The sequence below is a fragment of the Erpetoichthys calabaricus genome, chromosome 2 (genome assembly GCF_900747795.2).
Source record: "Erpetoichthys calabaricus chromosome 2, fErpCal1.3, whole genome shotgun sequence".
Taxonomy (NCBI): domain Eukaryota; kingdom Metazoa; phylum Chordata; class Cladistia; order Polypteriformes; family Polypteridae; genus Erpetoichthys; species Erpetoichthys calabaricus.
This window is the reverse complement of record NC_041395.2, coordinates 255,151,231-255,169,708: the sequence shown is the minus strand read 5'-3', so window position 1 is coordinate 255,169,708 and position 18,478 is coordinate 255,151,231. Positions and strand designations below refer to the sequence as shown.

General features: G+C 40.6%; 1 protein-coding gene across 4 annotated transcripts in view; it reads right to left on the bottom strand.

The window, feature by feature from the left end:
• fam13c (family with sequence similarity 13 member C) overlaps positions 1 to 18,478 on the bottom strand; it is a 156,310-nt gene that overhangs the window by 79,982 nt on the left and 57,850 nt on the right. For all 4 annotated transcript variants that reach the window (XM_051923143.1, XM_051923142.1, XM_028795398.2 and 1 more), the window contains exons 6-7: positions 17,660 to 17,761; positions 9,107 to 9,264 (exon numbers count right to left, since the gene is read on the bottom strand). In XM_051923143.1, the coding sequence (XP_051779103.1) occupies positions 9,107 to 9,264; positions 17,660 to 17,761 (260 nt within the window). The remainder of the gene's footprint in view (positions 1 to 9,106; positions 9,265 to 17,659; positions 17,762 to 18,478) is intronic.

Sequence of the window (18,478 nt, the reverse complement as noted above, 5' to 3'; positions counted from 1 at the left end):
AGCATCAGACTGAAACCATTCACCCAGGACAGAATGCCAGTTCACCACAGAGCCCACTGAAGTGAAACTTAAATTTATGACACAAAAATGTCTGTGGCACAAACAATCTACACATTCTGTTAGAACATAAGGTCTTATTGTGAAATCAGTTTTGATCACATCACAGAGCATTTCAGCATCTGTTGCAATAGATTTTGAAAAGAAGTATTTAAAATAGAAGCTATACTTTGAAAGGATTTCACCTCAGGAAGAAGATGTAAGTGGAAACCAGTCATGAGACTATCTATCTATCTATCTATCTATCTATCTATCTATCTATCTATCTATCTATCTATCTATCTATCTATCTATCTGTCTGTCTGTCTGTCTGTCTGTCTGTCTGTCTGTCTGTCTGTCTGTCTGTCTGTCTGTCTGTCTGTCTTATGACAAGCAATAACTGAATAAGCATCAAAAATATGTGAGCAATAAGAAAAACAGCCGTTTGCAGTGAATAGAGCATATGCAGAAAATTAGCAGAAAAAATCATTTTGTCATAATGACAGGACTGACTGCTATTTTGAAGGCCTCCGATTTTTAAACAGGGTTACTATTAGGGACATTTAGGCCATACAAATAAGAGGTCCTTAGAGCTCAAAGTTGACCATCTGTTGTGGATTAGTGATAACAGGCACCAACACAAACAAATTTGAATATTTACAGTATAACAGAAAAAAGAATACCATTTAATAGTCTTATATGCATCTATGTTGTTATACAGATTCTTGTGTTGCTTTCTATAGGCCTCCAAAAGAAGACAAAACACGACTAATGAATGCAGGATCCAAAGAATGCAGGGTCCCAGCCTTGTGCTGCATTCAGTCCCCATGAATTCAAATTGAATTATGCAGCTTCATGCTATCATGCTATGTTAAAGATGCCAGTAGAATTTTCAACTTGTTTAATACAAAACTGTTTTAATTTACACAAGATTAAAATCTTAATAGAACAAAAAAATGGACGACCATCAAAAGATTTCCTGTTCTCCTAGACAGTGCCTTTACATTAAGACATGCAGAGATATCCTTTCATCATCAAAAAATGGGAATAAACTGCTCTGTTATGGGTTTGTTTTGCTTATCCATTTACTTTAAAGTGTGTTTTAACAATTTACTTTATTTTTGCCCCAATAAAGTCCTTCCTTTGACTTTGGCTGAGCTTGTCAATACAGCATCATTGTGAGCACAATTCTAATACACCTGTTGTGAACTGTCAATCTGTTCTTCTGTATGTTTTCAAACTTTGTTTTTCCTATTATAAAGTCATTAAGATCCATAGCTTGTGGCAGGTATAAGATTTTAGATTATAGATTTTATGGATTTAGCATAGGAATAAAACAAAATTAAATACTAACCCTCTGCATTGCAAACTTACATACACACCCAAACCCATAATTAAATTTGTTAATTATTCAACATGCATGTATGCCTTTGGAATGTGGAACAAAACAGGAACTCCCAAAAAAAACCCCACTGGTGTAAAAGTCCACGGAAAGACATCTGTAATACTTGGGAGCCTTGGACTCAACAGATTGAACTACTCTGTTGTCAGACAGGACGGCCCAGCACAGACTCTACAGTAGAATATCCAGGAAGGGGTGGGAGGCCAGTTGGCCTAGGTCTCTGGGACTGTGACTGTGTCTGACTTTGTCAATTCTGACTGAGTTTGGACCCTCCAGAGGATTACTTTTTCTAGGACTGCTATTGATTGGATTATTTGATTTCCTATCTTCCGCTGTCAACTGGCTATAGTCAGTCAGTCAGTCAGTCATTTTCCAACCCGCTATATCCTAACACAGGGTCGCGGGGGTCTGCTGGAGCCAATCCCAGCTAGCACAGGGCGCAAGGCAGGAAACAAATCCCGGGCAGGGCGCCAGCCCACCGCAGACTGGCTATAGTTCATCATGTAATTAATGGACAGACATTGCTGTGCTCCATTAAATTAATCAGTTTCAAACTACTTTATTTTCCTTTCTGCTTAAACAAATCTGTGTGCAAAAATAAACTGAATTGAATTAAACTTAATAAAGTGCAACATCGTAGCACAACTACGTATTACTATCATATCATTCCAAAAATTGTTTCCAAGGCTGCTGCTGCTTCATGGGCCCCCAGGTTTTCTTCCAAATCCAAAACATGCACATCATAAACTGTCTCCATATGAGTAAGTTTTGTTGCCTGGCCATGGGCTGGTGTACCATTCAGGTTCAGGTTCATACCTAGTGGCCCGTGTAGTCAGGATAGGTCTCTGCTCCCTGTGACTCTTCAGAATTAGAAAATGGATGGTTTCAAAGCATTACCAGCCTTTTCTTTAAAAATAAAGGACTTTCACGATTTAAACAATATGTTCAATATAGATATCACAAGGTACAATTTTCTGTTCTATTTGTGTCATTAGACTATGTTTATCTATTATTATGAGTAAGCTGAAGATGAGATCACATTTTAGGTGCAATTCTGGCAAGAACCCAGAAAATTCCAAAGGGTTCTAAACCATATATATATATATATATACTTCCCATGGGCTCACCACCTATGGGAGGGGCCAAGGAGGTCGGGTGCAGTGTGAGTTGGGTGGTGGCCGAAGGCGGGGACCTTGGCGGTCCGATCCTCGGCTACAGAAACTGGCTCTTGGGACGTGGAATGTCACCTCTCTGAAGGGGAAGGAGCCTGAGCTAGTGCGCGAAGTTGAGAGGTTCCGGCTAGATATAGTCGGGCTCACCTCGACGCACAGCTTGGACTCTGGAACCAATCTCCTTGAGAGGGGCTGGACTCTCTACCACTCTGGAGTTGCCCCCGGTGAGAGGCGCCGAGCAGGTGTGGGTATACTTATTGCCCCCCAACTTGGAGCCTGTACATTGGGGTTTACCCCGGTGGACGAGAGGGTAGCCTCCCTTCGCCTTCGGGTGGGGGGACGGGTCCTAACTGTTGTTTGTGCGTATGCACCGAACAGCAGTTCGGAGTACCCACCCTTTTTGGAGTCCCTGGAGGGGGTGCTAGAGGGCATACCTTCTGGGGACTCCCTCGTTCTGCTGGGAGACTTCAATGCTCACGTGGGCAATGACAGTGAGACCTGGAAGGGCGTGATTGGGAGGAATGGCCCCCCTGATCTGAACCCGAGCGGTGTTTTGTTATTGGACTTCTGTGCTCGTCACGGATTGTCCATAACGAACACCATGTTCAAGCATAGGGGTGTTCATATGTGCACTTGGCACCAGGACACCCTAGGCCTCAGTTCGATGATCGACTTTGTGGTCGTGTCGTCGGACTTGCGGCCACATGTCTTGGACACTCGGGTGAAGAGAGGGGCGGAGCTGTCAACTGATCCCCACCTGGTGGTGAGTTGGCTTCGATGGTGGGGGAGGATGCCGGTCAGGCGTGGTAGGCCCAAACGTGTTGTGAGGGTCTGCTGGGAACGTCTGGCAGAGCCCCCTGTCAGAAGTAGCTTCAACTCCCACCTCCGGCAGAACTTCGACCACATCCCGAGGGAGGTGGGGGACATTGAGTCCGAATGGGCCATGTTCCGTGCCTCTATTGTTGAGGCAGCTGACCGGAGCTGTGGCCGTAAGGTGGTCGGTGCCTGTCGTGGCGGCAATCCCCGAACCCGCTGGTGGACACCGGCGGTGAAGGATGCCGTCAAGCTGAAGAAGGAGTCCTACAGGACCCTTTTGTCCTGTGGGACCCCGGAGGCAGCTGATAGGTACCGGCAGGCCAAGCGGAATGCGGCTTTGGTGGTTGCTGAGGCAAAAACTCGGGCGTGGGAGGAGTTTGGGGAGGCCATGGAGAATGACTTTCGGACGGCTTCGAGGAGATTCTGGTCCACCATCCGGCGTCTCAGGAAGGGGAAGCAGTGCAGTGTCAACACTGTATATGGTGGGGATGGTGCGCTGCTGACCTCGACTCGGGACGTTGTGGGTCGGTGGGGGGAATACTTCGAAGACCTCCTCAATCCCATTAACATGCCTTCTAATGAGGAAGCAGAGCCTGGGGACTCAGAGGTGGGCTCCCCCATCTCTGGGACTGAGGTCACCGAGGTGGTCAAAAAACTCCTTGGTGGCAGGGCCCCGGGGGTGGATGAGATACGCCCGGAGTTCCTCAAGGCTCTGGATGTTGTAGGACTGTCTTGGCTGACACGCCTCTGCAACATCGCATGGACATCAGGGACAGTGCCTCTGGATTGGCAGACCGGGGTGGTGGTCCCCCTCTTTAAGAAGGGGGATCGGAGGGTGTGTTCCAACTACAGAGGGATCACACTCCTCAGCCTCCCTGGAAAAGTCTATTCAGGGGTCCTGGAGAGGAGGGTCCGTCGGATAGTCGAGCCTCGGATTCATGAGGAACAGTGTGGTTTTCGTCCTGGTCGCGGAACAATGGACCAGCTCTATACCCTTAGCAGGGTCCTGGAGGGTGCATGGGAGTTTGCCCAACCAGTCTACATGTGTTTTGTGGACTTAGAAAAGGCATTCGACCGTGTCCCTCGGGGAATCCTGTGGGGGGTACTCCGAGAGTATGGGGTACCAGCCCCCCTGATAAGGGCTGTTCAGTCCCTGTACGATCAGTGCCAGAGCTTGGTCCGCATTGCCGGCAGTAAGTCGAACCCATTTCCAGTGAGAGTTGGACTCCGCCAGGGCTGCCCTTTGTCACCGATTCTGTTCATAACTTTTATGGACAGAATTTCTAGGCGCAGCCAGGGTGTTGAGGGGGTCCGGTTTGGTGGGCTCAGGATTGGGTCACTGCTTTTTGCAGATGATGTTGTCCTGTTTGCTTCATCAGGCCGTGATCTTCAGCTCTCTCTGGATTGGTTCGCAGCCGAGTGTGAAGCGGCTGGGATGAGAATCAGCACCTCCAAATCCGAGACCATGGTCCTCAACCGGAAAAGGGTGGAGTGCCCTCTCAGGGTTGGTAGCGAGATCCTGCCCCAAGTGGAGGAGTTCAAGTATCTCGGGGTCTTGTTCACGAGTGAGGGAAGAATGGAGCGTGAGATCGACAGGCGGATCGGTGCGGCATCCGCAGTAATGCGGGCGTTGCATCGGTCTGTCATGGTGAAAAAGGAGCTGAGCCGCAAGGCGAAGATCTCAATTTACCAGTCGATCTATGTTCCTACCCTCACCTATGGTCATGAACTATGGGTAGTGACCGAAAGAACGAGATCGCGAATACAAGCGGCTGAAATGAGTTTCCTCCGCAGGGTGTCTGGGCTTTCCCTTAAAGATAGGGTGAGAAGCTCAGTCATCCGGGAGGGGCTCAGAGTAGAGCCGCTGCTCCTCCGCATCGAGAGGAGTCAGATGAGGTGGCTCGGGCATCTGATCAGGATGCCTCCTGGACGCCTCCCTGGTGAGGTGTTCCGGGCACGTCCAACCGGGAGGAGGCCCCGGGGAAGACCCAGGACACGCTGGAGGGACTATGTCTCTCGACTGGCCTGGGAACGCCTTGGGATTCTCCTGGAAGAGCTAGAAGAAGTGGCCGGGGAGAGGGAAGTCTGGGCATCTCTGCTCAAGCTGCTGCCCCCGCGACCCAACCTCGGATAAGCGGGAGACAATGGATGGATGGATGGATGGATATATATATATATAAATATATATATATATATATATATATATATATATATATATATATATATATATATATATAGACAGAACAGGAAGACTATTAGAAGCTATGCATGTCAATAATTAAGCAGCAACACAGACTATTTATAAAAATGAACAACTTTACAATTCACAGTAGAGAGGGATAAAGAGAAGGAACATTAGCACATAATATCAAGGTCAAAAAACATTCCTGCTTCACTATACAGTTCTATACAGGCTCCTATCAAACCAGACGAATGGTGTACACACATCCTCCATTCTGGTTTCCTTAAATTCCAAGAACATTGCCAGAGAGTATATACATACTGGCATACATACATACATACAACACTGGCTCCTATTTTACACATCCTCTACTAGTGCCAGGCCTTGATGTCAGCTCAAGCTAAGCCATGTGCAGAAGGTCTGAAAACACCATATGGAGCTGCCTTCCAGTACTGCCAGTTTTACTGCAACTCTGCCAAAACACCAAGGGCAGGATTCAGCAGTTCATCAACTCCCTATAGCTGCTGGCCTTATTATCTCGCCAGACCTGTGTGTCAGCTTGTTTCTGCCAGCCTTATAAAGGAGCAAGAAACTGTATATAGTCCCAGGCCAGCTTCCTAGTACAATACCTTTAACCTAGTGTTCTCTTAAGTAATTGTAAAATAAATTGCCAGCATGCTCCCAACCCAACCTCTGGACTGAGAGAGTAACACTAGGTGCAGTTCCTTGTTTTTATGTTTAGATGGGGAGTTCATCCTGTTTTTAGGGAAAACACAGATCACATTCATATAAAAAGAATCATGTGACAATTTAAGGACAGAATACTACAAAATGAATAATGGATAGAATAGCTCAGGTAACGGTTTACTCTCAGAAATGAAGTATGACCCAGGATCTCACTAACTGGCATTGCCAAATTGATCCAGTATAGGCCAAGGTTTGAATAGTGTATTTATTTTCTTCAGTGGAGCTAGATGTTGGATAGTTATGAAATGTTAATAAAAATAAAACAGTGGCAACAAGGATTGTTTAAAAGTGTGCAGACCCAAATGATGCAAGCTGAAAAAAAGGCCTATTAAAATTAATACTTATTAACTTTTACAAAGAAGAAAACTCAATGCACAACAGAGCTCTGCAATTTGAATTTAAAAATTATAATGGTAATATACTAGTATCATGGATGCCATGTAAGTGGCCTTAATTGCAATAATTTGTTTGTAATACTTTGTTTTTTGGTGACTGAATCAGAAATTCTTTTTGCAGCCTTCTGTCTTTTATCATTTAGCAATTTTTGCTAGAGCGTAACATCTGGAAGTCATATCAATGTTATATTCAGATCTGAAAAAGGAAGTGTGTTATGATTATTAAAAAAAAATACTTTAAACAGTACACTCTTACAGAGAGTCATTCTTATAGTGTTTACTTTCTGTTCTTGCATGGCAGCTCTTTAGGCCAACTGTCTGTTACCATTTAATGAGAAATGTAGTAAGCACATTTTCCCAGGAATACAAATGAGTCCTGTAATCTGGCAGCAATATAGATGGATTTGAAAAGCTTTTGTGGACAGTATCATAACGATTTACATTTTGTAAAAAATAACATACTAGGCTTATATTATTTACAAGGCATTTTGGGCACTGTAGACAAGATTTAAAATTACTGCAGAATATGCAGAAAAAATCAGAGAAGGTTTTGTATCTGTTTCAAGATAGTGTGTATGTAAACACAGGGACCATTAGGTCTTTTTGTCTTCAAGGATTTTAAAGGTTTTTCAGATACAATTGTTCTTTAAATAGCCCTTTAAATAGTATGTGTTATTTATGGCAGTGACAGCAACACAATATAAAACTCTTTTAGCATTCTATTTTTTACAAGCATAGTGGAAAAATGAAAGACCTATATTTATCTATTTAAAACCATAATAGTGAAGATCGGTTAATAAAACAAATGCAAAATAGTGAAATGCAAAATAGTTTTAGAGTAAGAAGCAGAATGCGCTTGTTATTTTTAACATTTTATTGCAATTATTGTCAAAATAAAGAACAATGCAACATGTCTTATTTGTCCAGAAAAACAAAAAAAAAACTTTAAAAATACATGGCCATATAACCTGATGATATTTAACACCAATATGAAAGAACTTCATTTCTTTTTATTGCTAATGGTTTGTCAAATGCAAGTCTTGTGAAAATACTTTGCACTAGGCTTTGAAAGACTTGATAGATAATATCTTACCTTTCAAATGAGTAGCAAGCAAGTTGTGTTATAAGGAAGGCCACACCAAACTCTGACCCCCAGTATTTTAGGGTGTGACGAGTGGCCGGGTCCCATGCCCAGCCGGGACGCCCCTGCTGCTTATGTTCCAGGGGAGCAACCATGGGCAGCTCAATACCTCCCCTGGGACGCTTGGTGGCAGCCTCCCTGGTGGTCGGTGATTCCCCAACCTCCCGCTGGGCTCCATGGGAGATAGAGTCCTCCACAGCTTGGTTGGAACCCGGGGTGGCCGCTAGGGGGGGGCTGGCTGGATTCAACAGCCAGGCTGGACAAGTCTTCAGCCCCACCCAGAAGTGCAATTGGGACCAGGTGGTCAAACACCTGGAACACTTCCGGGTGGGCTATAAAAGGAGCCAGCCACCAATACTTGAGAGCCAGAGTCCTGGAGGAGGAGGACTAAGCTTGAGGAGGAGTGGTGGTAAAGGAGAAAAAGGTGTGTTGTGGTTCTTGTTGTGCTTTGGGACTGTGTATTGCCTGTGGGTCATGGGGAAGACGTGTACCCATGGGTGAAGAAAAAATAAAGTCTTTTGTTGTTTCATATGTGCCTCTGTGTCTATCTGTGTCGGGTCAGGTGCCTATATTAGCGCCTTTGTTACAAGGGTTTGGCTGTCCTTTAATAAAGACCCTGGTAAGGTACATGACAAGAGGCTTTCCATTACAGCAGAGTCACCAGTAAGCATGTGGAGAACATGTAAAGTTATCTGATCAAAACCTTTGTGAGAATGGATCACAAAAAATGTATTTGGAAACTCTTACAATTGCAGATTTCATTGAAGAGGGCTTTACAGCTATTTACATTGCGGTCTGTGTTTTGTTTACTTTAAAATACTGGTGTGGTTTTGTGTGTACTAGATATATATGTAATGACAGATTTCTTACCGGAAGTCTGATTTGAATTAAGTTATCTTGTACATTTACTAAATACACGGTGTCACAAAATATAGGCTACATAGATAGGATTTGAAAGGCATAACTGAAAACAGAGTTCATCAAGAGGCATATAGTTTTCCTTCAGAAGGAAAATATAGAAAGTGACATAAAAAGGATAGCTCAGCTACTCATCCAAATATAGTTACTGAAGAAAAATAACTTTCAACCTTACAATATAAAATATAGTATAATCATTTTAATACAGTATTTTCATATCAGACAATTTATACATTTATTACAATCTTAAACCTTAGAATAATTTGAACTGTAGGTTAAAAATGTTTTTCTGTGTACCTTGAAACTTCAGATTTAATATGAGATGTACCAGTAGTTGTCAAAGGAGAGTTTTCTAGCACTTGAGACACACGTATCTCCCACACTTTTTCATCCGTTGGCAAAGAATGAACTAAACATTTGGCAAAAAGCACAGGGGTTGGAGTATTTGATGTTTCCTAGGAAACAAAAAACATATATACAGTGTATTTATATATATATATATATATATATATATATATATATATATATATATATATATATATATATATATATATATATACACAACATCGATTGAAATGTAATTTTGGAATGCATATAATAATAAAATGCATTGCAGATGGTGTATCAAACATTTGCACGGCTTTTATGTATCCTATTCTAAATGGCATATAACAGAGACATAGCACCCTGACAATCACACAGATACAAAGACACACACAAAACACTTGTTCTTTTATTAAGGTATATATATCGTCACACATGCGCATCTGAGTTAGCCTTCCAGGCTCATCGGAGGGAAGCACTCTGGGACAAAAGGGGATGCTGTCGCTGATGGTTTCATCTCCTTTTTCTCTCACAGCATTGAGGAACTGCCCATGGAGAGCAACTGACTCCACCCCTTCTGCTCTCTCTGCTATGAAGCCAAGGTGCTCCAGGCATGGGTCATCTCATTCTGGAGACAGCAGATCAAAAAATAGAGCTCCAACTTGAGTATTACCACATCTAAGAGAATGCTGAATCCTCTTGTTTATTCATTATTTTGCACTGCTTTTTTGCTTGCCTTTATTTGACGCACCCTGAAATACCTGTTTATTTTGGACATTGTAAATATTTAAAGGGCCAACCTGATTGGTGTCCCAACATTTCCTCTATGACCAATGTGTTCCCTCAGTCATCATCAATACACGTATTTTATTAAAAAATCAAAACCTGAAATGTCTCATTCAGGCCATTAATTCTGTAATTGGAATACACGCAGAGCGGCGCTAATAAAAATAACTTAATTCCTGTTCCATATATCAATAACGCACATAGTATTCATCTCTGCTCCTCCGAAACATTGAATATGGCTCTATTAAATGTTAGAGCTTTAACTAACAAGACGTTTTTTATCAACGATCTTATTAATGATAAAAAAATAGATTTTATTGCACTAAGTGAAACGTGGCTTAGCTCAGATGGCGCAGCTGTTTTAATCGAATCTGCGCCTCCGGATTACAGTTTTACTCGTGCTGATCGCCAAGGAAAGAGAGGTGGAGGGCTAGCGAACATTTACTCAAGTAGGTTAAAATGTAAAAATATCAGTTTTGGTAAATTCAAGTCTTTCGAATATCTCGCCATTATTATTCAGGGAGATTCTCACGTTCTAGTATTATCCGTGTATAGACCTCCAAAATTCAATGCGTCTTTCTTTGAGGAATTCTCTGACTTGATGTCAATCTTAATTACGAACTATGACACACTCTTAATAGTCGGCGACTTTAATTTTCATATAGATAATCAATGTGACCAGAAAGTAAAAGAATTTATGAACCTCCTGGACTCTTTTGATTTGAGACAGCTCGTTAATCAGCCTACACATAAAGCAGGTCATACGTTAGACTTAGTGATTACTAAAGGACTAAAAGTTGATATAAAGCAGGTCATTGATACGGGTCTATCAGACCATTTTCTTCTACTCTTTAATATAGAAATAATGATAGAAAACACTCATGAGAAGCATATTGTTAAAAAACGGTTCTTTGACTCATCAGCAGCTTTAAAACTTTCAAACATTCTAACCAATCAGTCCGTTTATAGTGCCAACTATAATAGCGAGAAGAATGTAAATAGTAAGGTGGAAAGATTTAATACTAAAGTGAGGGCTGCTGTTGACTTAGTTGCACCTGAAAAGACAGTTAAAAAATCTTCTAGCATTGTTATATCATGGAAGACCCAAAGAGTGTCTGATTTAAAGAGAACATGCCGTAGAGCTGAGCGTAAATGGAGGAAAACTAAACTAACTATTGACTATGAAATATTAAAAGTTAAAATAACAGAATACAATAACACAGTCCGTCTTGAGAGGCGCTGCTATTTCTCTAAGCTTATAAATAACAATTCTAGTAATCCCAGAGTCTTATTTTCGACAATTGATCGTCTGTTAAACCCAGGTAACTCAAAGGAATGCCTCCTAAGTACTTCCAGTAAAACCTGTGAGGCTATCGCTGTATTTTTCAATCAAAAAATTAATGATATTAGAAATAACATAGTATATCTCCCCAATACTAAGGATCCTCCTAAACCCCAGTACCCCATAATAAACAAATTAAAGTCTTTCACTAGGATAGATTTACCTGATTTACATAAAATAATTTCTCAAATAAAACCCTCCACCTGTGCCCTTGACCCAATACCAACAAATTTTTTCAAAGAAGTATCGGGCGTGCTTAGTGATAATGTTCTTGACATAGTAAATTCGTCATTAGATACGGGGGTCTTCCCAGACTGTCTTAAGACTGCGGTAGTTAAACCCCTACTTAAGAAAAATAATCTCGATCCCTCTGCTCTTGAAAATTATAGACCCATCTCTAACCTGCCTTTCTTAAGTAAAATTCTAGAGAAGGCAGTCATTATACAGTTAAATGAGCACCTCAATAAACATGCCATTCTTGATAAATTTCAGTCAGGTTTTAGAACAAATCACAGCACAGAAACTGCACTCGTTAAAGTAGTAAATGACTTGCGGGTAAATGCAGACAGAGGCCATTTATCTGTTCTCATCCTCTTAGATCTGAGTGCCGCATTTGACACCATTGATCATAATATTCTTAAGAATCGCCTTAGTCAATGGGTGGGCCTCTCTGGCAGTGTCTTAAATTGGTTTGAATCCTACCTGGCAGGGAGAAAATTCTTTGTTAGTTGTGGTAATTATAACTCAAAGACACATGATATTCTATATGGTGTTCCACAAGGCTCTATCCTGGGTCCACTGCTCTTCTCAATCTACATGCTTCCATTAGGTCAGATTATCTCAGGGCACAACGTGAGCTACCACAGCTATGCTGATGACACACAGCTGTATTTATCAATAGCACCTGATGACCCCAAATCTCTTGATTCGCTAACACAATGTCTAACTTGTATCTCAGAATGGATGAATAGTAACTTTCTCAAATTAAATAAAGAAAAAACCAAAATCTTAGTGATTGGCAATAATGGATACAATGAGGCTATTAGAAATAAACTGGATGCATTAGGATTAAAAGTCAAATCGGAGGTAAAAAGCTTAGGGGTAACCGTTGATTGTAATCTGAATTTTAAATCGCATATTAATCAGATCACTAGGACAGCATTTTTTCACCTAAGAAATATAGCAAAAGTTAGACCTCTTATATCATCGAAAGATGCAGAGAAATTAGTTCATGCGTTTGTTTTCAGTCGGCTAGATTACTGTAACGCACTCCTCTCAGGACTACCCAAAAAAGATATCAATCGTTTGCAACTAGTGCAGAATGCAGCTGCTAGAATCCTTACCAGGAAAAGAAAATCCAAAACCATTTCTCCAGTTTTGATGTCACTACGCTGGTTACCTATATCATTCAGAATTGACTTTAAAATTCTGCTTATGGTTTATAAAGCTTTAAATAATCTCGCCCCGGCTTATATATTGGAATGTCTGACACCTTATATTCCAAATCGTAACCTCAGATCCTCAACTGAGTGTCTCCTTAGAATTCCAAGAGCAAAACTTAAAAGAAGTGGTGAGGCGGCCTTCTGCTGTTAGGCACCTAAAATCTGGAATAGCCTGCCAGTAGGAATTTGCCAGGCTAATACAGTGGAGCACTTTAAAAAACTACTGAAAACACATTATTTTAACATGGCCTTCTCATAACTTCACTGTAATTTAATCCTGATACTCTGTATATCTAATTCATTATAATAACTATTCATTCAAAATCTGTACTAACCCCTACTCTCTCTTCTGTTTCCTTTTCCGGTGTCCTGTTGGTGGTGGCGTGCGCCACCACCATCTACCCAAAGCACCATGATGTTCCAACAATGATGGATGGATTAAAAGCCAGAAGTCTGTATGACCATCAGCATCAAGTGACTCCGTGAAAAACCCGAACTACCAAGAGGACTATTTCATTTATGTAGGTAGAATGCCCAAAGGGGACTGGGCGGTCTCGTGGCCTGGAACCCCTACAGATTTTATTTTTTTCTCCAGCCTTCTGGAGTTTTTTTTTTGTTTTTTCTGTCCACCCTGGCCATCGGACCTTACTCCTTTCTATGTTAATTAATGTTGTCTTATTTTAATTTCTTATTTTGTCTTTTATTTTTCTTCTCTTCATTATGTAAAGCACTTTGAGCTACTTTTTGTATGAAAATGTGCTATATAAATAAATGTTGTTGTTGTTGTTGTAATTGCAGCATTGAGTCTACTTAGGTAAGTCTCTGCAAGCTTTGCACTTTGCAGAATAGGATTTGGGTAGTTTATCCTATTCTTCCTGAGAGATCCTCTCAAGTTCTGTTAGATTGGATGTGAACTCTCTGTAAACTGCAAAAGTTCAAGTCTCTCCACTGTGGTTCTGTCGGGTTTAAGTCTGGGGTTTGGCTGAGCCACTCAAGGACAGTCATAGACTTGTCCCAAAGCCATACAAGCATTATCTTGACTGTATGCATCAGGTCACTGTCATACTGGAAGGTGAACTATCACCTCAGTCTGAGGTTGTGTGCACTCTGGAGTGGGTTTTCTTCAAAGACCGCTCTGTATTTTGCTACATTCATCCTTTCCCCTAATTCTGACCAGTCTCCTTGTCCCTGCCATTGAGATGCACCTCAGCGGAGTGGTGGCTCTGAGTCTAGGGATCTGCACTGCCAATCGGAAGGTTGCCGGTTCGAATCCCATAAATGCCAATAGGGACTCTGCTCTGTTGGGCCCTTAAGCAAGGCCCTTAACCTGCAATTGCTGAGCGCTTTGAGTAGTGAGAAAAGCGCTATATAAATGCAAAGAATTATTATTATTATTATAGTATGATGCTGCCACCACCATGCTTCACTATTGGGATGGCATTAGGCAGGTGATGAGTAGTGCCAGGTCTTCATCAGACATAGAACAAATAATTAAATATTTGTATTTGAATTTGAATTAATCATGTTTCACATGTTGTAGAGTTTCTTAAATGCCTTTTGGCAATTCCAAGTGGAAGTTGGTCATTCTATCATAAACACCTGAATGATGGAGAACTACTGACATAACCGTCCTTCCAACTGGTTCCAGTGAGTTCTTGCACACCGTCCTGACTAAGGCCCATCTTGGCAGTTTCTCAGTCTGACCATTCAGTAAAAATCAAAGACTCATTTATAATGAGTCCCTTTCCTATGACACTCCATTCTTTTTGCAAAAATTAAATATATATATATTTTGTAGCTGACTTTGTGGAGGTCTGGTGAGGGGGCCCCTTTCGGTCTGGAGGCCATCCCTGGGGAGGGGTGTTTGCTACACCAGTGACCTCACCACAGTTTTATCACAAAGGTCTACAGAGAGTTTTTGGATTTAATGTGTTGTTTTTTTTTTTGTCCTGACATGGAATGTTAATTTTGGAATGTTAGACGGACTTCAATGAAGTTCTAGACACATCTCAAGAATAACTAAAGAAACCAGGACCACAATTTGGAGTGCCACAGCAAGGGCCTGAATACTTCTTTAAATGAGGACTTTCAGCTTTTGATTTTTAATAAATTTGCTAACCTTTCTGCACACATGTGTTTACTTTGTCATAATGGATTATTGAATGTATATTGATAGGCAGAAAAGGCTGATTTATCTATTTAAAATGAAATCTACAACACAGTACTGTGTGCAGAAAGTGAAGGGGTCTGAATACGTTCCGAATGCAATGTATACATCATTTTCATAAATATGGAATGTATGACTATTATGCACTAGATCATCTGAGAATAACATCTCCACACTGAAGTGTTTCCTACTTTGGCACAACAAGAATACATGTAAATTGGTGATAGCTAGTAAATGACTTGAGCACAAAGAAAAGCATCCATTTGAACACAATTTTCTTTTCATGAGTTAGTCAGATTGTGGTTTTCATTTCCTAATGTTACTTCCTTCCACAGTCTCCCAGTACAAAAAATGTCTGATCCAGTGATAATACTGATTTAAGTAATATCACGCCTTCCATTCCAAATTGACAGAATTACAATTTTGTCTAACTTTGTTTAACAAAGGGATTTCTTAATATATATATATAAATATATTGGATAAGAAAAGCTTTGGAAGGAAAGGGGTTTTAGAAATATTAATTCTCCCAGCAAAACAGAAATGAAGAGATGTTCATCTATTCACATCTTGTTTGATCCAACATATTTAATATGAGTGGCAGCAGTAAGAATGGATTCATGGTGCGCCATGTTATCAGCATACCCAGATACTTCTTGTTCAAGTCATGAATCCCTTAGGCATTTAGCCTGGGGTTCACTGATAATAATTTTTAAGACAAAGTGTACTCTGTTGCATGAAGCCTCACAGTGAATATCAGAGTACAACATATTTTTAATAATTACAAATGACAAAATTATAGCAATACTATAATTAGCTGGAAGACTCTCACTGTACAGAAAGATCGCATACAGCTGTCAAACTGAACTTTCCAGACAACTAATTGAAGCACCCATACACAGCTATGCATTAATAAAAATGGCCAGTACAAGTGTCCAGAACAGTAAAATGGTAAGCTTTGCCAGGGTCAGAACACAACATGTTTGAATTCAAGCTTATCATGTGAATGTTACACATAGTGTACATGCATGTGCAATGAGTTCTTCCTTGCACGTCTCCTCAGTGACAATGATAAAATACCAACAAAGACGTGCACACGCATTCAAAAATATGATACATAGGATGCAATATACTACACATAATAATACTCGTACAGTATATTTTAAGGTATTTGTTTATACAGTATATATGCACTCTGCATTTTTTATGTTATAATATTTTTTATTATGATGGACTGTTCAGTAACCTTATAACCTGTAAATAGAAAGGATGTTACTATTCAAAAATAGTTTATTGCTATTTGTATTTGGAGTAGCGAGGTTGATACAAAAAAATTGAACAATCTATAAAAAATTCATGGCATCTCTGTTCAGGTATAGTGAGCACAAGACAATTGAAATTTGGCTTTGTTTTCAATTTACAGGCCAAAATGATACAATTTGGAAAAACCTGGTCTGACACAAAATTCTTCTATATGAGCCAAGAACTTCTTAGATCATTCTACTTACAGAGAGCATTAGGGACAAGAATGGCATTTAGTACACAATTTATCAGCCTAATCTTTGTAAACAATATTTGAATAAGTTAAGAAAAACTACCAAACTGTGTTCTTCTTTTTTTAAATTCATTAACACATCAACCTACGGATCTTTTCTCCAAAGCAAGTTACCTGAACACAACCGAAGAACCAAGAACATAGGAACAGATTTGAAACTTTCAAATACTTGTGTTTGCACTGTTGGACCACAGATTCTTATTCAACATGCTGCCTTCCTGCCTCTTAACAGCAGTTTCGCTAGGTTTCTGTAGTGTTTTGAGTTTTTTGTTCTTCTACTGTCTCTTTTGAGGTGTGTGTTTATTCCTTGGAGGATTAGCCTGATAGCCCTTGGTAAAGAATTATTTTTCAAGCAGGATATGCCCCTGTGGGCGGCACGGTGGCGCCGTGGGTAGCGCTGCTGCCTCGCAGTTGGGAGACCTGGGGACCCGGGTTCGCTTCCCGGGCCCTCCCTGCGTGGAGTTTGCATGTTCTCCCCGTGTCTGCGTGGGTTTCCTCCGGGCACTCCGGTTTCCTCCCACAGTCCAAAGACATGCAGGTTAGGTGGTTTGGCGATTCTAAATTGGCCCTAGTGTGTGCTTGGTGTGTGGGTGTGTTTGTGTGTCTCCTGCGGTGGGTTGGCACCCTGCCCAGGATTGGTTCCTGCCTTGTGCCCTGTGTTGGCTGGGATTGGCTCCAGCAGACCCCCGTGACCCTGTGTTTGGATTCAGCGGGTTGGAAAATGGATGGATGGATGGATGGATATGCCCCTGTAAAATACATGGAATTTGCAAAACCAGATATTTTAAACCATCTAGAGGTCTGATCTTTAAATTACATGAAACAAATAATTGTGCTAGAGAAAGAGTAGCAAGCTCCTAAACGTATTGCAGAGCTGCAGTGTATAGGATAAAAGTAAAGGCTAAAGAACTTTGATATTTTGATCTTAAGAAGACTTGTTTAAAAAAGACAGAAGCTTATTAAGGCTAAATCTCACAGAAATATATTTGTTCAAATAGAGAAGAGCCAATACATCAAATAAGATGCCAAGTGGTTGTAATAGTTTACTTGGAACAAAGCACCTTGGAGTCTTTCCAACTTTGATTCAACAATACTTTGGAAAAGTCAAGTGAATAGGATGTAATGAATCATATTGATTAATGGCCAAACATGGACCGAAAGTCAAAGATTTTCTTGTGTTCTATTTAGTTAATTACTGATTTTTATTATATACCTGTATGCTGCATTACCTACATACCTGTACTAGAAAATCTCTTGATTGAAGAGACTGCAAAAGATCAGCACTATTCTCTTCTTCTGGAGGCAAACTCTCAGCCAAAGGAGATATTTCACTACAGACCTTAAAGGTTAGAAAAACATAACATTATTCTTACATCAAAAATATGGCTTGGAGATAGTAATTAAACACTTTCTGGATTTTTTTATACTTCATTATTTAGATAGAAACTTCTTGTGAGTTCCTACTAGTTTCCAAATTGAAATACAGGTACAAACTTAGGAATGGATCAGAATGGAGATGTAGGTCCTACTACATAAAAATCAATGTACTACATTGTATTTGACACCCTGATAACAGAGTTATATTAAGTGAAATGATCACTCATGTACTCACTCACAACCAGAAAAGGGGTTCATGAATTTTAAAGGGATTCACAAAAATACAGCAATCCCACACCAATTGGCCTAAAGGCTGGAAAACTACTGTCACTTATTTGGTCAGATACTGGAGTAGGCTTTAAAAAAGATGGGGGATGGGGGTAATGAATGCTTAGAAATCAGTATAGCCAGGTATGTCTAGAATATATCTGAAGAATTTATATATGTCAATGCTGAACATATACTCAATAGATCAATGCACTAAAGTGACACTCCAAGAGAATACAAAAGAACAAGTATTATGGACATTTCCAAATAGGAAGATAAAGTGACTTAACTAATTGTTTAGGAAGCTTGACATCAGTGTTGAAGGAGGTTAAGTAATAGTAGATCCAAAGATGGTTCTTGCCTTAAAGGATAGGTCTGAGCACACTATAATTCTGATTGTGCAAAAGTATGC